A 26,777-nucleotide genomic window follows, 5' to 3' on the forward strand; every position below is an offset into this window, starting at 1 on the left:
GGATTCTTTAACTACCAGTAAGTAGGGTGTTCTTTAGGAAGCCTCTAGGCTGGCCCTCCATTCCTTTGTTCCCCTGTTGTTCATATCTGACTAGCTAACATCGGTTCAGGCCCAGTTGGGGGAAATTCACCCTGTCCTATATCAAAAGAATGCTGGGGAAATCATTGGCCTGGGTTCCAGCTCTGAATGGGACCCCCTAGCAGTGATTAACTTTTGTGAACTTGTTTCCCATCTATTATAAAAAGGACAGCGATATCTATACTGCTGACCTCAGGGCTGTAAGAATCACATGAGGAAACACATGAAAATACCTTGGAAAATGTGAAAATAAGCAGTGTGACTTTGTGATCAGTTCATTCCTCAAGTTTTCTTAACCGATGATAAAGATTCTGAGGGTCATAGAGGCAAAATCATAATGTTTGTGCCATCACTTACTGAAGCTTACCACTTGAATCTTGCTACACTCCTGCCCCAGGTCTGGAATTCTGCCCCCTACCCTTTTGAGTGGCAGCCAAGTGGGCCTCTCTAGGTGTCATGGAGAAATTCTTATCTCCAGTAGAAGAGATAGAAGAATCATTATAGCATCAAACTAGAGGAGAGGGGGTGAGATAGAGAATGAAGCCCATTGGGTTGTCTTTTCTTGTTGTTGTTATGTTGCTTAAGCATATAAAAAGTTCTAAGGGATTTCTGTTTCATCTTAATACCATGATGAATTTCAATTCTTAACTTTGACTCCCATTCATAGCTTGTTTTGTTTACATAAGCAGTGTTCATAATCGGCATGAAAAATTGTGTCACAAGGATAGGAAGCCACCACTTTCTATATCCCATCCGTTTGTAACCACATACATAACTCTTGGGAGAGCCATTCTGTTTCCAATGAGTCCAGAATTAGAAAAGTATGAAAGGAGTGAGCGCAGTCATTGCATCATTTCAAACTCACCCCTTCAAAACAACAAAGAAGGGATTGTGAATGCTTCTTTTATGCAGCTTGCTGGGGACTAGGGAGCCTATGGACCAGAGTGGTTGTGTAATTGGTATAAAAGGTTTTATGTGGGTATCAAGATTTCTCAGCAGATCAGACTCTTTGAGCCAAAGATAGTGCATCTCTTGTTCAGGCCATTGCACTGTGGATGTTAGGCTATGACAGGGCCACAGCTTTTGTCCTCTGCCCACCTGTGGAAGTCTTGCTCCAGCTTATGCACCTTGGGTGGTGGCAAAGGCTGAGGCAGTTTGCAGAGCTCATCACAGACCTGGCATGCTTGGTCCTGCCCAGAGCACTGCACTGCTGAAAGTACAAATGCCGCAAAACAGCTTCTAGGAGAGCTGCCAGTAAGCATTCACAATTGTGAAACAATTGCCTCATTGTTTGTGATCTCATTTAAATGTTGCCAAACTTATTTCAGGTCTTGCCTGATTTCGAAGGAAATCTGATTCATCTGATTTTTTAGCTAAATAATTATCTGATTATTTGGCCAAATTTGCTTTGGTTAAATTACAAATTTTTCAAATAATTTCCCATATTAAACTTTTCCAGTCTTTTCTACTTAGTTAGCCAACAGTATCCACTGTTGCTTCCTAAACCTGTCTTTATCCTCCCCAATTTTCCCATGAGGGAGGGTATATAATCTCATACTTTTAAAGCATGTTCTGAAATTTACCTTTCTTAGCACTGCTCAGAATAAAGATGAACCTGGCTTCTAGGTCTTTCCAAGTCATCTGAAAGAAATAGGTCATATATGCTATTCGGAGTTATTTCTTAACCCAATTCCTATTTGTCCCGAAAAGCCTCGCCAGCTGAGCTTGCAGCTGCAGCATTTACCCCGAGATGACTCATGGATGACAGTCCTAAACTTATCCCCAAAACTTGCCATGAAATATTTCGCTTTAGTGATTATTTTCACATCGCTCTAGTATATCGATAGTTTTCAGAAACAAATGACATCATTCTATTTATAGCATTCTGTTTTTAGTAGTGGTATTTCCATTTACAAAATATAGTAATTCTCGATCATTGAAAATGTCAAATGCGTGATGTTAACATCGTTCTCAAATAGTCATTAGCCAAAGATCGATTTAATGAATCCTATTTATGTATATATTTCTGTTACATTGAGATTAGAGACAAGTTCTGTTTAGAAATAACTCTAAGAACAGTTTTTATATTTTATTTTCACATTGAAAACGAGTCAGATTTGCTACAGCCTCAAAGAGTGTGTTTGTATAAAATTAAATTAATGTTGGCAGCAAGCTGTGCTTTTTTTCTAAACAGGAAATGAGTTAATTCATTTAGGGGAAAGTGAGTGCTGACCTTCATCTGGGATGAGTAAAACTTGGATTTAGTTCTTTTACTTCATGTGGTTATCAAATATGCATTTTTAAAGGTCAAAACTTTTGTTTAAGACTCCATTGTTATTTTTTAAGAAGCCTTTGTAACAATTCCCTATATGACAAATTCCAAGAGGTAATAAAAGCACTTCCATCCTTCTGGCCCAGAGCTTCACTCAGTGTGGCAGTGGGCGGGAATGAGTGGCGGGTACATTGTGACAAGCTCTCTGCCCCATGCTCAGAGGGACCCCCTCATAGTTCCTTGGGTCTTTGCCTTGAGGTTGTTTCTACTCAAACACATGAGGTACTTGAAATATTGGCTACTGAAATACATCATAGGCAGAAATGAAAATTCCACAAATCTGTTCTGATACAAGGATAAACTTTTATTTATATACCAAAGGGAAAAGCAATATTCACTTAAAGCTGCCTAATCCATATTTTCAACAGAGAAGGTGTTTAATTTACTATCCACATTTAAAAAGCTTCAAATAAAATAAAGCTAGGAAAATACATAAAGAACAGATGATAAAACTCTCCAGGTAATTAATGGTCATAATACTGGAACTGCAGTTTGAAAAAGCAATGGCCTCTAGAAGGCCTAACTGTAGTTTATTTAGAAGTACAGATAATCAGTATCAAATGTATCCATTAAGTTGTAATTGGCAATGGTAAGCGAACTGCATCAAACTGTATCACTTTTAAAAATTAATCTAAAGTTGTGAACTATATAAAAATCGATCATTCTTCCAGTTCTCCTAAAAGCTCTACAAAATCAGTGATGTACCATTCTGCATTGTCCTTTACTTGTTGCCTGATTACATTTCCTCCAAATCCAATGAAAACATCCTAAGAAGGAAAAAAAAAAGGAAGAGAGAGAAATGTTTTTTGAAATAAATGATACGGCAGCAGCCTAGGGCAGTAAGTATTGTTTGGAAGAATAAACTGTTGGTGTAAAGAAAGGTAAGCCCATCCTCACCCAAAGTGCCTCCAGGGCTCCCTATGAGTCTCCTACTACCCTGCGAATGAGTAAGTGCACCACTGCTGCAGATCCATTCACCTGGACATTGCGGGCTTCAAAAGAATTGAAGCCCTCTTAAAACCAAGGCAATTGCTCAAAGATAAAATTGCATCAGATGGTAAATGTCTGAGTTCCTAAATTTGCAGCAATTACCTGCAGTCCAGGAAATTTGAAAGAGGGAAGATCAAAGAGAAGCCTGTGGTGTCATGGAACTCCACTGGGGCCTGGAATCAGAACCAAAGCAGGAATCTCCCTACTGGTGCTCTGGGTGAACTTGAGGGACCTCTCACTCAGGGAGGTGTGGTATCCTGGGCTGGAGGAGATGACGCCAATAACTGTTGGTGGCACTCAAATTTTCATCATTAAAATTATTTAAAGTTACATTGTTTTGTTAATTTTTATTAAGTGATATCTTCTTTCACTCAATAATCTTTTTTTTCTATGAACAACAGAAATTTATTTCTCACAGATTGAGAGGCTGAAAGTCTGAGATCAGGATGCCAGCATGGTCAGATGAAGGCCCTTTTCTAAGTCTTTTAAAATGGTATTTTCTCTTTTTCTGCCAGGATATAGACACGATATATACTAATTTGAAAGTACAAAATTCTCTTACTTGTCCTTTCTCTTCATTTTAATTTTCATACCACACAAGGGGGAAAAATATTCCTAGATTCTTACCTTCTAGTTAAATTTAGTCTCCTAACTGAGCTTCCTGCTTCTGTGGCAGCCCTTTCTACATGCCAGCACCTAACACAGCTGACTCATTCCTTCTCTCTCCAGAAGCCTTCTAGGGCTTCCTATGACCTAAAGTAACACCAAAGTGTCAGGTGAAGTGTGGGGTCTTCAGTGGTTGCTTACACCCATTCCTGTTGGTTTTTGCCCACTGACCAGCCCAGGACTGTGCCTAATACATCCCACTCTGCTCTGCTACTTCCCCTCCATCTGGAAATTTCTTCTCCTAAGCCCCACCAGGCCTTCATGAGGTAGCTGCTAACCTTCCTTTAGGTCAGATTCCTCTGACCACCTTCCAAGGACTACATACCTGCATGCATGCCACTTTCTCTTGGTTCGGTCAGACTATTTATAATTTTGGAATGTAAATTATATAATTTTTTCACATCCCGACAATGGGAGTCAGAGCTCCCTGAAAGAACTCTACATTTCATGTCTATGTACTCCTCATTAAACTAGCCCGGTGCTCATTACTTAATCAGCCCCAATGTTGGTTATAAATTACCTAAAAAGGTGTTATCTTCAACTGATGCAAGTAATGTTAAAAGGATCCAAAAAGATTCTATAACCACGTTTGATTAATCATTTACAAAAGTAATTACTCTTTTTAGATCTCAGGAAGCTAGGTAGTAAAAAAGTTCACCACTATATTTTTTATTCAGTTTTTCTTAAGAAATGATAAAGGCAAAATCCTATGTGAGATGAACACATTTGATATTTAGGACATTTGCTATACAGCATTTATTTCCTGTTGGTCTCAGAAAACAACATTAATTTAGAAGAATAAAATGCTTTAATATGGGCACATTATCAAACCTCCACGAGTCTCAGTTCCTTAGGTCTGCAAAAGTCAATTTACATATTGAGACTGAATTTGGTTTTTTTAATTGTTTTTTATCTTACAATGATATTTAGATTTTTGATTGTTTAACTCTCATAAATCTTATCGAATTCCAGATCAGCTATCTAAAACAAAAGTAAACTGGAAAAAAATTAGTATGCATAATACATACAGCAGGAGGACAGGCTTCCATGTCTGTGGCTCCATCTCCGATCATGAGTATTTTCTTAAAATGAAATTTTTCCTTTAAAAGTTTAATAACTTTTCCTTTCCCACCAGATTCAGCTGTTGGCTGCATCTCATCAAAACCTGCATATTCACCTTAAAAGTGCAGTTAAAACAGTATTAAAGATCCACAGAATTAGAATGGTAGGTCAGCTTTGCACATAGATGATATCCTCACTTAAATGTCACTGAGAAAGCTAAAAATGGCCCTCAGTAGAGCGACAAAGCCTGGACTTCGATACCTATTCCTCAGAATAAACAAGATTTTAAATTATAAATGCAAGGTTACTCCTTTAGGTCATAAACACCTTGGGGTAAATAGTTTTATCTTCTAAGCTTCCAGTGTAGTAATTCTCAAACATTGTTAAGGTTGCAGAACACCGTGAGATAGTAATATATTAAATTTAAAATAAGTTAATATATAATTTCATCTAGGAAGAGATTCCAACTTATAGTTGATTATTTCCATTCTTACAGTAATTACCACAATCATTACTCTATTTCTTTTTTTAATGATCTCTATCTATAGACTGTTCAAAAGTGTTCTGTTAACATATTGAATATTATTTGGTTTTAAGCATGTCAGCCACCCCTTGATGTAACTGGAGACATCTTGAAATAATAGAAAACTACAGCTGTGGCCCTCTGATGGTCCTGAAAGGGGCCAGGAGGCATCTCCAAAGGCAACTACAGTACAATGACTTGCTAACAAATTAACTCTCTTTCCTGAGTTTAAGGAGGTTCAAATATATGAGAGCTCTCATAAAATTGAAATATAATGCATAACAAAATAATCATGTGAATTTTACATAGAAATTAACATTTTACTAAGTGTTACATACTGATAGATTTTATGGATACTAAAGCTAGGAAAGATGATGACCTAAGTCTGTTTTGCAGAGTACAGGATACCAAGGAGTAAAAGACATCAGTCAACAGAATCCTTTATCTCAAAATTTTATCCTGATGTCTCCTTGCTTAAATTGCATTCCAAAAGACATTACCTAGAATATTGAAAAATAAAACTGAGAAGAAAGAGAAAATGTTACCATTAAAGTCTTACCATTGAAGTAGAATTTCAGCCTATTGGCAAATACATTGGTTGATGGGATATTGAGCTTTGAAGCAACATGCTCTACAATGCTCCTAAAGCCACCAGATATTAGGAAAACCTGAACATTTCGCTCTTGTAGGTGACTTACCAGCTCCCTGCAAAACAAAACAAAATATGTATATATGTATATGTATATATAATACCAAACACTGATTAATACAAAAGGGAAAACATGAAACATGAAAAAGAAACTAAAATATAAATCTATTTTTTCTCTTGAATGCATTTGCCCAAGGTACATCGGACAAGGTATATTGCCTGGTGAATTAATGTCTTACCTATGTTTTTCTAAATGCACTTATAAATTAATGGGTGGGGCTTGACTGCTATAGGAGACCACTCCACAACTCTATTCCGCCCTTAGACTTAGAAACACAAGATAAAGAGGAGGCTTAGGCTCTCCCTAGGAAAAGAAGGTAGGCCGAAAGGGATAGGATTAACCAGCCAGACAAAAATTTTTATAAGTGCCAAAAGAACCACACAGAAGGGATCTTTAAAGTAATGGTGAGATACTCTCAGGAGAATATGCCCCCAAATGCAGGTACTAATAGAAAGACAATATACCCAGACTGAGGCTCCTCTTACCTTATACCAGGGGTCAGGTGTGGGGGATGCTCTGCTATGAGCCTTTGTACCTGTTCCCTGGAGGGCTGGATCAGAGCCAAGCGCTCTGTGAGGGCAGCCTTGAAAGGCACTGCCCCACCCATGGCTCGCCGTGTCCTAGGAGAAAGACCCAACAGTGAGCCAACGATCAGGCCATCAAAGTCAGCTGTTCTCAAAGTTTACATGCCTAACCTCCCCAGTACATCACAATGTCGACCCATGAGGAAGGTGCTGCCTAGAGGCTCCTGTGACAAAATATGGTATGGAAGCGATGCCTAACAAACTATTGAAGGTTTGCTTAAGAATCACATTAATATTTTAGGGCCATTTCTTTTATCAAATGCAGCTGAACCTAAAATGGCCCATGACCTAGTGACTGCCAAGTAGGCGGGTAGGAGGAGCTCTCATCCAGGCATCTACTGAGAGACTCTGAACCAAAATTTCCTTTCCAGCAAACCACTAAGGCCACACTCTTAACCATGAAACAAAGCACTGGACACTTGGAGAACCCACCCAGGTCATCTTTGGTTGGTGATATTCACTATTCCGCTAACCAAGTTAAGAAAGTGTCTTATCCATATTTGTTTGTCAGAGCAGCTTTTTTTTTTTTGCCATAAATATTTGTGTAAATGGATGATTAGATAATGTACACTGCCAATTTCAGCTCTACGTGATTAAAGAAAAAGCCTAATGCCCATGTTTCACAACCAGGGACTAAAATCAGAGAATTGTGGCTCTGATCATGCATGTAATCCAAAAGTCACTATCTTTTGCAATTCTATATCATTTCATAAAGTAAACAGATACTGTTCCTACATTTCTGACACAGCATCCTCAACTCCACAGATTTTGGCCAGCTCATCAATTCCTTCTTCTCTGATGACCGTGCTATCAACATCAAAGCATACTGCATCAGCTGAACAGAAAAGTTTCCTCAGCTCTGAGTGGGAGACCATCCTTAGAAGAATTTTCCTCCTACCACAAAAAAATATATATATAAACATATTTAAAGACACAAAATACAATCATAAAAGGTCCAGTTTTGCCTAATAATGCCAAAGTACTTTGATTTATATCAAAGTTAGTGTAGCCCACATAAGAATGTACTCATGGATTCATTCATTTTTTAACACAAATTAATCACCTTCTAAATGTCAGGCTCTTGGGTAACAAAGATGAGCAGGACCCAAACTGTTTCTAGGAACTCAGTCTAGTGATGGTAACAACTTGTAAATATATTAGATGTTCAATCAATATGCAACTGTTTCTCACCGGATAATATCAATAAGGCAAGTGCTAAAAATAGAAATGTACATAAGATACTAAGGGCACACAAAGAAAATGTTTAATCTTGTCTATGACACAGGGCTTCCAGGAGGCACAAGCATTTGAGCTGAATCTTAAAAAGCAAGGAGCCCTCTGAGCGGGTTCTCAAAGGGCAGGGTATCAATTTGGTATCTGCTGGGAGTAGGAAGGAGGAAAATGGAGGTAAGGAAAGAGAGTAGTGATAGCACAAGGAAAAGCAGGGCCATGATAAGGAGAAAGAATGATGGATAATGAGCTGGAAGGTGCCAAGTGGCTCAGTCCAGCTGCCAGGCAGTGCATGAGTTCAGACCAAGTGGGGCTTTGGGTCAAGCTAAGGTGTTTGGATTTTAACTTCTAAGTAATGGGAAACCTTGAAAGCCTTTATGCCTCAGAAGAGGGGTCAGAGTTAAAAACACGCATTTATTAGTTACCACCAGTGTAGAGGTGGTAACTGAAGGCAGAGCGTGATGAGAATAGAGCCTGTAGGAATGACACCTTCAAGTCAGGATCCTGGGAAGTAAAATGGAAAGGAAACATCACAGAAAGAAACTCTGGGAGACCATAGTACTGCAGAAGCTATGAAAGACAGAGTTTCAAAAAGAATTATGAGATATTTTATGTTTTAAGAAAATCATTGGGGGGATTCGGCGGAAACATGGCAGAGTGAGAGATCCCTAGATCTCTCCCTTTGAAACAACAATAAGCTAAACATCTAAAACTCAACTAAAAACACCCAAACTGCACACCAGCACATCTGAGCGTGGGATCTGTGCATAAGAGCTACCACAGGTCAGGACCCCGGGTGTCGGACCGTAGACTAGGAGCAATAAAGAAACTGTCTCTCCAGCCACCAGAGCTCCATGTAGGAGGAGGGGGAGCGATAAAGGCGCAGCAACTTTCCTGAACCATCCTGCCTGGAAGTGCTGGCGCTTGTACTCAGCTGACCAGAGGGCCCAGTCATCAGGGCAGAAAGCGCAGAAGTGGGGCGGGACTGCAGAGGAACAACAGTTGATTTTTGCTGAAGGAGGCTGCAAAACCAAGGCTGAGTTGCATGCCCCAACGCCCAACCCAGAGGGTCCCTGCCCCCATAACCACCCCCCCCCAAGCAGTTTACCTCGGAGCCCCAGGGGAATCTGAGCAAAAGCTACTGAAACTGCAGGATTCCAAGAGGCTTAGACGCCACCTACTGGAAACCAAAAGAAGAGCGCCTTCTTTGCAGCAGGCTAAAGAGAGACCTTTATTTAATAAATCTTTCTGGAAAAACAACAGAATAGACTTCCATTAATGCCAAGGCAGAGAAACAGTCCATTAGACACCATGAACAACCAAGGTGGCAAGGCATCTCAGAAAGAAAGAGAAAAATCTCCAGAAAATAAGCTTACAGACATAGAAATATGTGACTTAAATGACAGAGACTTCAGGATGGTACTTCTGAAAAAACTCAATGAGATCCAAAACAAATCATAGCAACAATTTCAGGAATTAAAAGAAACAACTAGATGAGCAGAGCAAGGAGACTGAAACCCTCAAGAAAAACAGAATAGATATTCTGGAGATGAAGAACACACTGCAAGAGTTAAAAATGAAATAGCAAGCCTGGGAAATAGAGTCGACCAAATGGAGGAAAGGATCTGTGAGATCGAAGACAGAAATCTAGAAATAAATAGGAAGGAAGAAGAGAGAAACCGAAGAACGAAAAATAATGAAAGAGAAATACAAGAACTAGCTGATACCATCAGGACATGAGACATAAGAATAATGGGCACTCTCAAAGGAGAGGAAAAGGAGAAGGGATTAGAAAGCATTTAAAGACAAAGAGTTGACGAGAATGTCCCAAATCTAAGGAATGAGCTGGAGCTGGGAATTCAAAAGTCAACAGAACACCCAATTATCTCAACCCCAAAAGGCCTTCACTAAGACACGTTGTATTAAAATTATCAAAAATCAATGACAAAGATAGAATTCTCAAGGCAGCCAGAGAAAAGAAAACGGTAACATATAAAGGTAAACCCATTAGATTATCATCGGACTTCTCAGCACAGACCTTACAAGCCAGAAAGGAATGGAACCAAATATTTAAACTATTAAGTGAAAGGAACTACCAGCCTAGAATAATGTATCCAGCTAAGCTCTCCTTTAGATAGAAGGAGAAATCAAGACCTTTCCAGGCATACAAAAATTGAGGGAATTCTCCACTACGAGGCCTGCATTACAGGAAATACTGAAAGGGGCAGCTCACCTAAAACAAAATAACAACAACAAAAATACATAATTAGGAGTAAAGTGACTATCAGGCAAATAGAAAAGGAGTACGACCCTTATTAAGAGCAGGGCATTATAGCTTAAATAATAAGAAATGAATTGTTATAACAAGATAGTAATGAATGTTCAGCATACATAGGGACAAATTGAGACAACAATGACTGAAAAGGGGAGGATTCAAAGATCCAGATTCACAAAGGGGAAAGGAGATAAGGCATGTGCAGAAGAAAATAGACAACTGTATATATATAACTATCCTTTACATATTCGTAATGGTAACCACACACCAAAGATTGAGAACTGAAATATATAACATGAAACAAGATCCAGAGGCAAACCCCACAAAACCTAACCAAAATAAAGAAAACAGATACACATGGACAAGGAAGCAATGGAAACAACGAGCTACTAGAAAGCAAAAGATAAAATGGCTATAAGAAGACTTCATATTTCAATAATCGCCCTAAATGTAAATGGACTGAACTCACCAATAAAAAGGCACAGAGTTGCAGAATGGATCAAAAAACAAAACCCAATCATATGCTGCCTCCAGGACACACACCTCAGCTCCAAAGACAAATATACACTCAAAGTGAAAGGGTGAAAAATGAGATTTCAAGCAAATGGCATACAGAGAAAAGAAGGGGGTAGCAGTACTAATATCAGACAAAATAGACTTCAAAATAAAAAGGTAAAGAAAGATACTGAGGGACACTTCATAATGATAAAGTGAATCATGCACCAAGAAGACATAACACTTATTAATATCTATGCTCCCAACCAGGGAGCCCTGAAATATGTAAAGCAATTACTAACAGAACTAAAGGGAGAAACAGACCAAAACACCATCGTAGTAGGAGCCCTAAATACCCCACTGTCGGATATAGACAGATCATCCAAACAGAAAATTAATAAATAACATCCATGATTGACACATTAGACCAACTGGACATAATTGACATTTACAGAGCTTTCCATCCCAAACGAGATGCTTATACATTCTTCTCTAGTACACATGGAACATTCTCAAGAAGCGACCACATACTGGGACATAGAGATAGCCTCAACAAATATAAGAGGGTTGAAATCATACCAAACATATTCTCTGATCTTAATGCTTTGAAACTAGAGATCAACTGCAGAAAGAAATCAGGAAGAACCACAAATGCATGGAGATTAAACAACACGCTACTGAAGAATAACTGGGCCAGAGAAGAAATAAAAACAGAGATCAAGAGATACATAGAAACAAATGATAATGATAATACAACATATCAAAACTTTTGGGACAGGCAAAAGTGGTCATAAGAGGAATGTTCATATCATTACAGGTCTATCTGTAAAAACAAGAATGAAACCAAATAAACAGCCTAATACTTCATCTTAAAAAACTAGAAAAGGAAGAACAAATGAAGCCTAAAGTCAGCAGAAGGAAAGAAATCATCAAAATTAGAGCAGAAATAAATGAAATGGAAAACAAAAGAAAAATAGAAACAATAAATGCAGCAAAGAGCTGGTTCTTTGAGAAGGTTAATAAAATTGACAAACTCCCGCCTGGCTAGACTCACCAAAGATAAAAGAGAAAGGACACAAATAAACAAAAGCAGGGATGAAAGAGGAGAAATTATGACTAATATCACAGAAATACAAAGGATCATACAAGAATATTATGAAAAAGTACATAACAACAAATTTAATAACCTAGAAGAAATGGACCAGTACTTAGAAAAATCCAACCTTCCTAGACTGAATAAAGATCTGAAAAATCGAAATAGACCGATCAGCAGTCTGGAAATTGAAACAATTATCAAAAACATACCAAAAAGCAAAAGTCCAGGACCAGATGGCTTCACCAGTGAATTCTATCAAACATTCAAGGATTTAATACCTATTCTCTGCAAACTCTTCCAAAAATTTGAAGAGGAGGCAATATTTCCCAACTCATTTTATGAGGCCAATATTACTCTGATACCAAAACCTGGTAAGGATAACACAAAAACAGAAAACTGCAGACCAATATCTCTCATGAACACAAATGCAAAAATCCTAAATAAGATACTAGCAAACCGAATACAGCAACATATTAAAAAAGATTATGCACCACAATCAAGTGGGCTTCATCCCAGGGGCACATAGATGGTTCAACATACACAAATTTTTAATGTGATATACCACATAAAGAAATTAAAAAATAAGAATCATATGATCATATCAATAGATGCAGAAAAAGCCTTTGACAAGATACAGCATCCATTTATGATCAAAACACTTCACAAAATTGGTATAGAAGGAAAGTACTTTAACATAATAAAGGCCATCTATGACAAACCCTCAGCCATTATACTTAATGGTGAAAAACTAAAAACCTTCCCTCCAAGGTCAGGAACAAGGCAAGGCTGTCCACTATCATCACTGTTATTCAATATAACATTGGAGAACCTAGCAAGTGCAATTAGGTAAGAGAAAGTTATAAAAGGCATACAAATAGGAAACGAAGAAGTCAAACTGTCACTATTTCCAGATGACATGATTCTTTATTTAGAAAACCCTAAAGACTCCACAAGAACCCTACTAGAAACAATAAACAAATACAGTAAAGTTTCTGTCTACAAAATCAATGTTCAAAAATCCATAGCATTCCTATACTCTAACAACGAAGTGTTAGAAAAATAAGTTGAAAAAATAATTCCTTTCTCAATTGCAACAAAAAGAATAAAATGCCTAGGAATAAATCTGACGAAACATGTTAAGGACCTATATAATGAAAACTACAAGACCCTATTAAAAGAAATCGAAGAAGATACAAAGAAATGGAAAGATATTCCGTGTTCCTGGGTTGGAAGAAACGACATAATTAAAATGACCAAATACCTAAAGCATTATACAGATTTAATGCAATCCCCATCAAAATCCCATCGGAATTTTTTAAAGAAGTAGAACAAAAAATCATCAGATTTGTCTGGAAGCACAAAAGACCCCAAATTGCCAAAGCCATCCTGATAAAAAAGAATGAGGCTGAAAGCATCACTCTGCCCGACTTCAAATTATACTACAAAGCGACAGTAATCAAAACAGCATGGTATTAGCAGAAAAACTGACACATGGACCAGTGGAACAGAATTGAGAGTCCAGAAGTAAACCCATATTTATATGGGCAAATAATTTTTGACAAAAAAGCGAAAAACATACAGTGCAGAAAGGAGAGCCTCTTCAATAAATGGTGTTGGGAAAACTGGAAAGTCATCTGCAAAAAATGAAACTAGACTGTTGTCTATCACCACACGCCAAAATTAACTCAAAATGGATTAAGGACCTGAATATAAGACCTGAAACAATAAAATGCATAGAAGAAAACATAGGAACTAAACTCAAGGACCTTGGACTTAAAGAAAATTTTATGAATTTGACCTCAAAGGCAAAAAATAAATGAATGGGATTACATCAAACTAAAAAGCTTCTGCTCAGCAAAAGAAATCATCAACAAGGTAAAGAGACAACCATCGGAATGGGAAAATATATTTGCAAGCAACACCCCCGATAAGGGCCTAATATCCAAAATATACAAAGAATTCATATGCCTCAATAACAACAAAAAAACAAACTATTCAATCAAAAAATGGGCAGAGGACCTGAACAGACACTTCTCCCCAGAGGACATACAAATGGCCAACAAATATATAAAAAGATGCTCAACATCGCTAGCTCTTAGGGAAATGCAAATCAAAAGCACAATGAGATGCCATCTCATACCTGTTAGAATGGCTATAATCAACAAGACAAGCAATAACAAATGTTGGAGAGGATGCGGAGAAATAGGAACCCTCATACACTGCTTGTGGGACTGCAAATTGGTACAGTATGAAGGTTCCTCAAACAACTAAGAATTGACCTACCGTATGATCCAGCAATCCCTCTACTGGTTATCTACCCCAAAGACTAGGTCATATCTATAAAGATATTTACACACCAATGTTCATAGCAGCACTATTCACAGTGGCCAGGACATGGAAGCAACCAAAGTGCCCTACGATAGATGATTGGCTAAAGAAGCTGTGGTACATATATACAATGGAATATTACTCAGCCATAAGAACAGATGAAATACTGCCATTTGTGACAACATGGATAGACCTCGAAATAATCATGCTAAGCCAAAAGCCAGACAGAAAAAGCTGAAAACCACATAATATCACTTATATGTGGGATATAAACCTAAAAGCAACAAATGAGCAGGACAAACAAACAGAGATTCATGGACATGGACTATAGACTAGTGGTTATCAGAGGACTGTAGAGTAGTGGTTTCCAGTGGGGTGGGGGAGAAGAGGGGAGGAAGACGGGGTAAAGGGGATCAAATATGGGGGGCATAGGGGGAGGGTGAAATGGGTAAAGGGGATCAAATATATGGTAGCTGAAGGAAACTGTACTTTGGGTGGTGAACACACAATAGAATATACAGATGTCAAATGATACTGTACCTCTGAAAATTATATGATTGTATTAACCAATGTTACCCCAATAAACTTTATTTAAAAAAAAATAAAAGAAAATCATTGGACTAGAATCTTGGAGGTGAACAGGATCCTAGAGGTTTCTTAAACCAGTCTCCCATCAAAGTGACTAATATGTCATGAATGAGGCCACACAAATGATATAAATAAGCTATATTTAGAATAGACATCAGCTGAAAACAGACTAAAAAGAGCTGGTCAGTCTACTATGTAACTGATTTCTAACCAACGCATTTGGTAGTTTAAAGCTGACCCAGAAAAAAAATATCTTTTATAGCCAGTAAGCCAAATCCAGCCTGAGCCTGCTTTTGTATGTCCTGTTTTTATATTTTAAATAGTTGAAAACAAAATCAATGGAAGAATAATATTTTGTGACATACAACTTAAAAATAAAAGGCCAAAGTGAGAGGCAACAAGCATTTATTTGATATCCAAAAGAATAGCTATATAAATGTGTAACCAAGGTACTGTATACTTGAAACTAATAATAAAATTAAATTTTAAAAAAGTGAAGAAAAAAAAAGAATAGCTATTCTGGAAGCACTGATTCAGAAAGAAACCTAAATAGTGTTCTGATTAGAAGTCAATTTATGAGAAAGGGAATGGAAATAATTACATCAACAAAAGGAAGGAATTTCCATAGAAGCAGATAAGCTAACATAGTGATGCTAATTCTAAAGAATGTTTTTAATTTTCAGTCTGGTAGTCATTAATCCAGTAGTCATAATATCTGATTCCTTGTTATCTTTGCAAACAGATGTTTGGGATGCAATGCTGTCTTAGATCCAGGGTTATCTTACCCTGTTTTAACATTACATAGGTTTGAGACATAAGATGTGCAAGGCAGTTCTCCTAGAATGGCAGCTCCAACTCCATTAACGTGACTCTGTTTTATAGATGCAAGAAAATTACATGAAACTCAAAATTCATTGTCCATAAGTGAAGTTTTACTGGAAAATAGCCACGTTCATTTGTTCACATGTCTATAGCTGCTTACAACACATGAGTCAAGTAGTTGCAACAGAGACTATATGGCCTGCAAAGCCTAAATATTTACTATCTGGCCCTAATTGCTGACCTTAATAAGAGACCTCCAAATAGGAAACATGAGTTTAATTGGAGACTCACTAAGGGAGAAAGAAAGGGTAAATTGATTAATCTCAGTTAGTTGAATCTTAAACTCTTCACTAACATTATCAACCTAAATGTGGATGAAGCTTCAACAAAAACATTGTTTAAAAAAAATACATAAATACGAAACACAGATGCTACTGGTTATCTACAATCTGCTTGTTTCCCCTACTATCATGCTCTTGTTTAAACTTATCCCTCAGTTTAGAGGAATGGCTTCCCATGTTCACATACTGTCCCTTCTTTGAGACAGAGCTCCTTTGCTGATTGATTCTCTTCTGTCCTCTTAATGTTGCAATTATACATGGTCTATTCTTGATCTTCTCTACCTATACTCACTCCCTAGATGAATTCACTGAGGCTCATGGCTTTAAATGTAATCTCTATGACAGCAACTCCCAAATATATATCTGTAGCCCAGTCTCTCTCTCTCCCAAACTCTAAATTCCAACTACCTACCTGAGCTCCATTCAGATGTTTAGTAAACAACCTAAACTTAACATGTCCAAAATTGAACTCATGATCTTCCTTTCCCCATCAAAACTGCCATTCTTGTAGCCTTCCTTCACTCTCTTAATGGCAAGTCCCCTTGACATTTCTCTTTCTCTTGAATCTCACATCCAATCTTTCAGGAAATGCTGTTGCTGCTACTTTTAAAATCTAACCAAAATCTGACCACTTCTCACCACATCCACTGCTATCACTCTGGCCCAAGTCTCTAACGTTTTTTGTGAAGATTATACCAATAGCCTCCTAAAAGGTCCCCTACTCCAATATTTGTTCTCAACACAAGAGCCAGAGTAATCGTTGTAAGCTGTAAGCCAAATCATGTCACACTGCTAGCTCAAAATCCCTCAATGGCTCCTTATTTTACTAAAAGTAAAAGCAAAAGTTCTCACAATTATCTATAATTCTAAAGAATTATAATTCTATAATTCACCATCACTACCGCCATGCTCTCCCCATTACATGTTTAACCTTATTTCCTACTCATCTCCCCTTCACTCACTCTGCTCCATCACTGATACTCCTGCTGCTCTGCAAATACACCAGGCAGCTGTGCCCTCAGTGGGAATACTCTTCATTTGAATAACCACTTGGCCAACTCTCTCTTCAAGAGCTTGCCCAAATCTCACCTTCTTCAGTGAGCCAGCCCTGACCACCCTACAGTGAGCCAACCTCCCCATCCCTATTATTATGCCCAACATGACTAATTTCCCTCATTACGCTGTACTTTTCAATTTTTCTGTAACATCTATCATCTCCTAACGTATGAGAAAATGTATTTATGTTTATTACGTATTGTCTACCTGCTCTCTTTAGTATGTAAATTTCACAAGAGTATGATCTTTATCAGCTTTGTTCACTGCTGGATCCTTAGTATTAGATAGTTAGTCAGGCATGAGCCACAGGAGCGAAGGCCCAGCTCTGTAACCATAGAAACTTCCCTTGAAGACCTTCCTTAAGGACCTCCCAGAAGCACCTCCCCTAGGATTAACCCAAATCCTAGAGCACAAGGGCCAAAAAAGCTGCTGGCTACACCAGCCACAAACGCCTATGCAGGAGGTACTACCCTAATTTGCTCACAATTTAAGATCCATTGTACTGTCATTATAATACTATAACTATGCCTGGAAGTTCATGAATCAAATTATAACAGACTGAATTCTGGGTAAGCACATGCCCAGTAAGCAAAGTGTTATATAGCAGCCAGCTGTCAGTTAAGGTAACCTCACATAGGAATCATCTAGGACCTCCCATCATGGCCCAAATATAAACAGACCTTCCCATTTCTGAGTTGTTACAGCTCTCCTTGCTGAAAACCCACTCCTCCTTTGGGGCGTACTTTGTTTTATCTTTTCACCTCCCAAATTCCACAGGGCTGAAACCTTCCTTAGCATGGCCCATCTCCTTCTAAAAAGTACTTTCAATAAATCTTACTTTTTAAAAATTTCACCGATCTGTAATTCTTTGCTGCATCAAGGATTTTGATGAACAGAGGGACAACACACAACACCACCGTCCTCCGCCATGCCGCTGGGGCGACGCCAGATTTCACATCACCCCAGCGGTAACATTAGGACTGAAAACAGTACCTTGCACACCATGAGGCTCAATATTTGTTGAATTAAGTGAATGGACAAAGCTCAAATGCCATCTTTGCTATCTCTCCCCAGAACTCCCATGGTACTTTATGTAGACCTGTTTTTAATATATTAATATAATAAATTCATAATATTCCAACTTATCTTAAACTTATTTATGTGCATGTCACCTCCACTCCTGGATAAGAAGCTGTTTAAACTAAGATCCAAAAATTTCTAAAACACCTATTTTAAGCCTCTTTTGAGTAAATGCTCAATTATCTTCTGAGAGTTGAACGAATAAACAAAATGATATAACCATGAGTTACATACACACAACTAACCATTTTTAAAAAATTTTTATTATGAAAAATTTCAAATTCATAAAAAAATAGAGAAATGAATACATGAACTCCATGTATTCATCATCCTGCTTCAACAATTGTAACAAATCTTGCTTCAACAACAACCCCACTAAAAAAGGTTCCAAACCCAATTCCAACATGGCGGAGGGGAGGTTCCTACACATCTAAGCAATTCTCCAACACCAGCAGCATATCCTACAATTAAACTCAATTTTGACGCTATCTACCCAGAGAAAGCATCAGGTTCCACAGGTTTAGGGTTCAGTCACCCAAGGCAGACTCCCTCACACACTTCAAATGCCAATTGCAAGTCTAAGTTGTCACCTGTTCTTCCAACCTACTGGCTTTTGGCTGGAGGTCTCAACAACCCCCTTCTTGGGTTCAATTAATTTACTAGAGTGGCTCACAGAACTCCGAGAAACATTTTACTTACTAAATCATCAGTTTATTATAAAAGCATATAACTCAGGAACAGCCAGATAGAAGACATGCATAAGGCAAGGTATTTGGGAAGGGTACAGAGCTTCCACACCCTCTCCAAGTAAAACATTCTCCAACCCCGAAGCTCTCTAAACCCTGCCCTTTGGGTTTTTATGGCAGCTTCACTATAAAAGCACGAGTGATTAAATCATTGGCCATTGATGACTGAACTCAACCTCCAGACCCTCTCCCCTGCAGGGTGGTCAAGGGAGGTGGGACTGAAAGTTCCAATCCTCAAATCACTGGGTTTGCTCCCCTAGCAAACAGCCCCTGCCCTTAGGTACAGTCCAAAAGTCACCTCATTACCATAACAAGAGACACATTACTCTCACCACAGGAAATTCCAAGGGTTTTAGAAGCTCTTGCCAGAAATGGGGATAAAGACCAAATATTTGTTCCTTATTATAAATCTAAATCACTGTATCACACCTACACACATCCACCTTCCCTCATTATCTCAAATTAAATCATATCTCATACAAGAATATTTCAGTATATATTACTAAAAGGTAAAGACATTTTTAACATGGCCATTTGCATTTTAACTATGTTATTGTATCTGTCTGTATTCAAGTTTGGCTGCTAAGGATTCTAGAATCAAATGAAGTGCAGACTTAATCATATCAAACCTTAAGATGCCCTTGCTAATCTAATCCCTGTCATTAGCATATAAATTAATTTCTCTGTTATTCAATTCATTTATTCTCTTCCTGATTTGGCACCTATCTATTTCACAAATCTACTCTCCATTGCTCTTCTTCCCTCCAACTACCACACACACACACACACACACACACACACACACACACAAAACTAATGTTCAGGGAATACAAAGGACTTCTTGTTCCTTAAATATGTCATTTTTTTTATTCTTCTACATCTTTGCAAATGCTGTTCCCTCTGCCTGAAATCGCCTAATCCCTCAAATCTAGTGAACAAATTCCTATTTATTCTTTAAGGTACAGATTAAATGACCTCCCTGTACTATACTATTTCCTTCCTCGTTCTCTCTAGCCCAGAGAATCAATCACTCCCATTCCTCTCCTAAAATGTGAGTTCCTTCAGCATAGGGATCTTGACTGAATTATCTATTTCTGTTTCTTGCACCCAAGAAGTGTTAAGTAAATGTTTCATAAATTAAATAGACTGAATCCAAGTAATACAGGGAGGAAGCAAGAGAATAAAAATGTTAAATTAAGCTACATTCAGATACTGCAATATGCTATACTGCAGCCAGGCCATGAGGACACCTGCAGAACAAAGGAAGATTTGTTCACAACCCATTTCCCACACCTGTGAAGGGGAAACAGGAAAAACAGTTTTCAAGTGGCTGCAATACACAAAATAAAATCGTTCATTCCCTGTGGCTAAAACCATAGGGAACCTATGGATTAAAGGCTGAGAACTGCCAGCAGGCCTTTCACATGACATATTCTTACCTTTTCAGTTACATACTCTTCCCCTTCTCCTTCCTCACTGTATGTCAATATTAAAGGAAATGGATAAACAAAGTCTTTAAACTGTAACTCACAGGAACAAAAGAATGACATGTAAACTGAATTCCCCACCCAGGGTCCCTCTCAGTGCCTTTACTTTGTCTCTCTCTCACTGTCCCTCTTACTCTCTGCCTCTGAGAGGAGAACATGCTCTGTCTATGGAGTGTTACCTCTTCTCCAATTAACTATCTTTTTGACTTTTACTTTGGCGTGTGTGTTGAATTCTTTCTACTCTCTGTCAAAGAACTCTTTCTTCTCTCAATACAGGGCTTGGTCTCCCCCAACTTGAGGAAATTTGCCCTGCCCTATATCACCACAAAAGATTTGTTTTCTCTCTTTATAAAAGAGAAATATTAAACTAATTAGGCTTAGTTTGGCATGTTGACATTACATGGGAAGATTTATCAAATAAAGAAATAACAATGCATTTGTATACATGTATTCTTAATAGTAAAATGGATGTTCTAGAAATTATATAACAATCACCAAAAGTCTACAAAGTTAAAGCTGTGTATGTGTGTGCTCCCCATAAAGTTTCTCCAGTGTTCTAGAAATAAATTAGATTTTACTACTTGCCATTTTATTCATTATATTCTTGCCAAGCACATTGACATGTGTGTTAAAATGAATCACAAAGGTTTTATGAGTATGGTGGTAAGTTAGGACAAGTGGACATTGTTAGGTTTATTCTCTGCTCTGTACCTGTCAAAATAATAGTAAAAACAAAACTACGTGACAATTTGATTTTTAAATTGTTAGAACTTAAGCTGTCTTAGAAAGTATAAAAGGAAGCATATGGCTGCCTTTTGAAATACTTGATGCTTTGTTCTACAGGAGATTGCAAAGAATGTGGCTCTTTTAAAATTGTATAAACAAGTCAGTTAAATGCCAGTTGTCTGAAAAATCTTTTCAGGTTTTCCCCTTGATATGAAGATAAGAAATTTATATGGGAAGGGAGTGTCTGACAGACAACAGTGCAGCTTATGATGGAGACTGAGACAGAACTTTCAAAGAAACTCAGAATGGTGGCGGTGGGTGCTAACCTGAATACTCAAGATGGTGATCTTCCCTGGGTAGGCATGATGATACAGAAAAGCCAAGTTGCATTATTGATTGCATTATCATCAGATCTGTAATGGTGTCCTTTTAAGTTTTTTGTCATCTACAGACAGTCATTCTTTAACTCTAATGCCTTTTGCGAGTATGTTTTATCTCCAGAAAGGTCCATGGAGAGGATTCTGGTTTATTTTATGATATAGGTTTCTGAGGACTCTGGTTTATTTTATGATATACTTTTGCTCGATGAAAATTTATAAAACTCCAATAAATAACTGGATTCATGGAAATACTAGCAAATAATCAAGATAAACAAGTATTGATTGTGTGACTGAATGAACTGAAGATGATTATAACTCTTATAACGTTTTGTTTGAAATATTGCTGATTTTTAAGTCCTTTGTTTTCCAGATATAAGGAAACTTGTTTCTCTTAAGCGATTTGTGACTTGGAGCAGTTTAGGAAAATTTGCCTTTGTAAGCAGTATTGAGATATTCACATTTTTCTCCCTACCTGATCCCTCCAGAATTTGGAAACTTTATTTTTTAAATTTTTTTAATTTTTTAAATTTTTCAGGCAAGGCAACCCTTGGTTGACCTCACAGATTGCAAGGACCTTGTCAGTTTACAATCCCTTATATTTTAAGCCTACAGCACCTGGTCTTCCTAGGTGGTCTTCCATCCAAATATTAACCAGGCCCGATCCTGTTTAGCTTCCGAGATCATACGGGATCAGGCTCATTCAGGGTAGCATGGCCGTAGACCAGAATTTGGAAACTCTTACTGAGTATTATTATTTTCATAGCAATATGGTTATTTACATAGATCCAATAAGAATCTGTTCTCTTTATAATGGGGTACAAATGGAAACTCCTGATGTTGTGTTTGAAAGACATGCGCTGACTCCTGATGTCATCAAAAAGCTTTAAGTAATTAAGGTTGACTTAATTAAGAAGCCAATAAAAGCCCCTTGGAAAAACAGCCTGATACCTTGCCTATATGGTTCACAGCAGTCTTTCCAGGTAAGGAATGAAGGTTGCTTTCCTAGGAGATGGCAAAGGAAGCACCTCAAGATGTTTTAGGGACCTCAAGAACCTGAGGAATTCACCCAATTCTATAGGTATTGTAGGCAAGGTCTGATGGCAAGGATGTGGCTTGGTTTCTTAGCTCCGAGAGGCTACTTGAAGTTCAATCTAAAGATTCCTTATGAAATCCCAACAAAGCAGATTTAAGGGAGCTTATATGATCAACTGCTATTAATGCACTTATGCAAGTTAAAAGGCCAAGTTTACTGAAGTTAGACTTATGCAATGAATTAGTCTTAATTTGGCTATCTTTGGTAAAAATGGGTGTGATTTTACAGAGAAAAATTGTTTCAATAGAGACTATAATGCACAATTGTGGATAGTAAATTCTAGTTCAGTTAACTGTCTTTAAAGGTTTATTTTTCACTTGTAGACTGGGCTGGATCCTGAAATTTTCTGGTGGAAGTGTTTGGCTATAACCCTCTTAACTAGTGGTTCATTTTTTCTCTCACTCTTTGCCTTGGAATTATTAAAAATTAAAACTGTTGTTTTTGTTTTTAGCCTTGCAATTGCAGATTGCAGCTGGACAACATGATGTAAACAGGAGAAATCATCACAACAGCTCAGGCTTTAATGATCTCAGTGATTGATACTGTGTAAGAGCTTTCCTGAGTACCTGATAACATCATCAGAGGTACTGCAGGCCAGGAGAATCTGTCAGGTTATTGCTGCCTGTGTTCATTACTTTTTATTTTTCTCATATTAGGGTACAGGTATCCTTACTGCTTCTTCTACCGTTGCTGTGGTCTCTGCATGTAAATTGAACACCCAGAATGCCTCCTCTAAGGCTCAGGGACCTTTGTGGAAGAGGTGGGTGTGTAAGATTGTAAGAGCCAGATAGGAGGGGCACAATAGGCAGACAAATCTAACTCTATCTTATAAACTAATCCTCCCTCTTGATTGAAGCAGGAACTGGTAGCCCTACTTCCTTCAAGATTGAAGGATGAACAAAAAAAGGGGGCTGGGGTTGTAATAGGTTAGAATGCTTCTGCTTCTCTCCCTGACTCTGCCTTTCCAGCCTGCATTCCCTCAGATATGCTAATTGACTGGAAGAGTTCTACCTAAGACTCAAGTAATTTATGGTCTGACTAACTGGGAACCAAGAGATCTGGAGATTTCCTCCTCTTCCTTGGGTCTCATTTCTTGCCCCACCCCTTCTCCTTTCCCCGTTTATAGGGCACAGAAACTTGGAGAGTTCTTAAGATGGATTTGAGAAAGCTAGAAATCTCCCATCTTCTTGTCATGGTACCATTTCAAAAAATAAAAACTTTCCTTATTCCAAACTTGATCGGTTGAATATTAAATATCTGATGCACCAAGCACACAGGCCTTGTAACTACAATTCTCCCTAACTAGGACTAGGGTTCCCAGGCAATTCACTTATAATACATTTTATGATTAAAAAAAAAAAGAACAAGTATTCTTTGGGGAACCTGAGATTTTATGCATACCACATAGGTTGCAGAAGACAATTTTAAAATTTAGGTGAGGAGTAACCATATAACTGATAGACAAACATATAAGAATGACAACAAAAGACAAATCTGACTTGCATTTCTCCAGTGCTTCCTAACTCTGCTCTACCTGTTTTTTTCCTCAATAAAAATGCAGCATAAAGTTCTGACTACAAATTCCTTTAAGAGAGATCTCGTGAGTTCTGCAAGAATAAGAAGAACCTAGAAACAAAATACAAAGAAATGAACATCAAGATCCAGACACATGAGAAGAAAGAGGAAGACCGGCTATACTCCCTCCAACTAGGAATGGTACAAAAAAGAGTCAGAAGCAATGTTTCCTAAGACTGGTTCCTTTGGGACACAATTGACTTCTGCCTCCTTCAAGCACTGCAGAGGAGTTAAACATAGTCTTTTCTGTGGTTTTGATTCTGCAAAAGCTTCCAGTCTGACAGGAAATCACCTACACCTGATTAGCAGAGGATCTACTGGGAGAACAAAATGCAAATACAGAGAAGCCAACAGAGGTATATTACAGACTCTACAAAAAAGCCCCTGTTGTCTTCAAAATGAGGAGACACAGTTGTCAGCATTCCAAGTCAAAGAACAGTAGTGCTTCCCAATAACAAGGGAACAAAGCCAACAATATGAATTACAGTCCTCATAATTAAAACTGCAAGTATGTAGATAAAGGTGCAAAATATATGAAGAAAAATAAAAGATTTAAAAAAAACAGTTAAGAACATTAGGCAAGAAAAAACAACAATAAAAAGACTGAAAAGGAAGGTAACTAGAATAGAAATAAATAATTCACAAGGTTCAAATACAGTCCTTACAGAAATCAGAAAGGGTTCAGTGTACCCTTCCTCTCACCCGAGTGACATGGACTAATACTCCAGTGAAGGAGTACGAGGTGTATTCAAAGCCCTGTACCTGGAGATGCAAGTCTAGCACTTCTTTTCCCATTCTCCTGAGCATGACTGGCCTCTGCAGGTGTTCTGAATCCCACTTCCCTACAGACCAGGGAGAGCTGCAGCCTAGAAGAGACTCCCCTGACGTTATTAATCCTGAGAGGACCCATTGCCTGGAATAGCAGGACAACAAAAGTGCTATTTCCAATTTGCTTCTTTACTACAGTTTACTCTTTCTCTGAACCGTTTACATCTAAAAGAGGATTGTTTTAATTATAAAGGCCTGCTCTATTTCTCTTCTAGTTTGGAATTTGTACATTGCTACTTGACTCTTTTTTAAAATTGGGCATGTATTTTAAAAGTCCCTTCTATTTTGTTTCACAAACATGAAAATAACAGGACTATGGTCATTATTATATTGAAATCCTACCTGGTAATTGTAATAAAATATAGAAATCTTAGAACTCATATTCTTCCCTGACCTGCAATCCAATGCCAAAAATTAACTTGATATTAAATCAACACCTAAACATAAAAGCTACAACTATAAAACTTCTAAAACATAGGAGAAAAATTTCACAAATGTGGTAGGCAGTCTCTAAAATGGCTCCCAGTGAACTCACCTGGTACAACTCCAAAGTGTTCTATAACCACCCGCCCTTGATTATGATATGAGTTGGATTTAGTAATTCTCTTTCAGTGTATAGAATGAGGCAGAGGTTATATCACTTTCAAAATTAGACTGTGACACAAATGAGTGCATGTATAACTGATATCTGAATAAACTCTATGGATTGTGCCAATGTCAGTTCCTAGTGATATTGGCACAAGAGAAGGAGCATGGGAAAAGAAAGAGCGCATGAGACTTCTCTATATATTTTTTTGTAAACTCCTGTGAATCCATAATTATTTCAGATTAATTCAAAATAAAAATGATCTGTTTCTAATTGAGTTAATCTCAAAACAAAGCAAAAGAATGTGACTTCCATCTTACCCCCATCCTTCTTCACTCTGCAGGCAGGCAGCTGCCATGTTGTTAGCTGCCCTATGAATAGGTGCATGTGGCAGAACTGAGGGGACTTCCAGCATACAGCCAGTGAGGAACTGAGGCCCTCAGTCCAACAACCCTCAAGGAACTAAATCCTGCTAACGACCATGTGAGTGGGCTAGGAAGCAGATCCTCCCCCAATAAAGCTTTCAAGTAAATTGATGTTGACCAACTACAACCCCTAAGCTAGACCCACCCAGACAAGCTGCTCTCAAATGTTTCACCCACAGAAACTGTGAGAAAATAAATGTCTGTTGTTTTAAGCTGCTAAGTTTTGGGGTAATAGATAGCTTCAGGTAAAGGTGGCGGAGTAGGTAAACTACATAGTCACCTCTTTCCACGAGTATGTCTAAATTACAGAACCATCACTGAGAACCACCTGAAGACTAGACGAAAAGAATTCCTATCAATCACTAAGGATATAAAGAAGCCACAAAAAGACTGGTAGGAGGGACGAAGACACAAAATGAGTCGGTCCCATACGCACATGTGGTGGTTAAGAAGTGGAAGGGACATTTCAGCTGCAAAGGTTCCCGAGGAGTGAGGGGTTCCAGCCCAACACAGGGCTCCCCAGGCCAGGGCTCCAGTGCAGGGAAAAAAAGTTCCCGTAACACCTAGCTGTGAAAATCAATGGGAATTGCAGCTGAATCAGGCAGAGGGCTGCTGGAGACCTAGGTCTTACAGAAACCAAAGACAATCTGTTGCTATGAGAGTTTGCTGTCCGCG

General features: G+C 38.1%; 1 protein-coding gene and 1 pseudogene across 1 annotated transcript in view; both read right to left on the reverse strand.

Annotated features, from left to right (window-relative positions):
- Nucleotides 1–2,693: 2,693 nt before the first annotated feature.
- Nucleotides 2,694–26,777, reverse strand: part of PSPH (phosphoserine phosphatase) — a 34,701-nt gene continuing 10,617 nt past the window's right edge. Inside the window, exons 2-6 of the mRNA XM_039849136.1 lie at nucleotides 7,681–7,839; nucleotides 6,847–6,981; nucleotides 6,211–6,356; nucleotides 5,095–5,243; nucleotides 2,694–3,177 (exon numbers count right to left, since the gene is read on the reverse strand). Coding sequence (XP_039705070.1) covers nucleotides 3,070–3,177; nucleotides 5,095–5,243; nucleotides 6,211–6,356; nucleotides 6,847–6,981; nucleotides 7,681–7,820 — 678 coding nt within the window. The 5' untranslated portion in view covers nucleotides 7,821–7,839 and the 3' untranslated portion in view covers nucleotides 2,694–3,069. The remainder of the gene's footprint in view (nucleotides 3,178–5,094; nucleotides 5,244–6,210; nucleotides 6,357–6,846; nucleotides 6,982–7,680; nucleotides 7,840–26,777) is intronic.
- On the reverse strand, nucleotides 22,199–22,317 carry LOC120591902 (uncharacterized; annotated as a pseudogene).

This window comes from Pteropus medius, unplaced genomic scaffold, assembly GCF_902729225.1.
Source record: "Pteropus medius unplaced genomic scaffold, Ma_sr-lr_union100, whole genome shotgun sequence".
NCBI classification, from domain to species: domain Eukaryota; kingdom Metazoa; phylum Chordata; class Mammalia; order Chiroptera; family Pteropodidae; genus Pteropus; species Pteropus medius.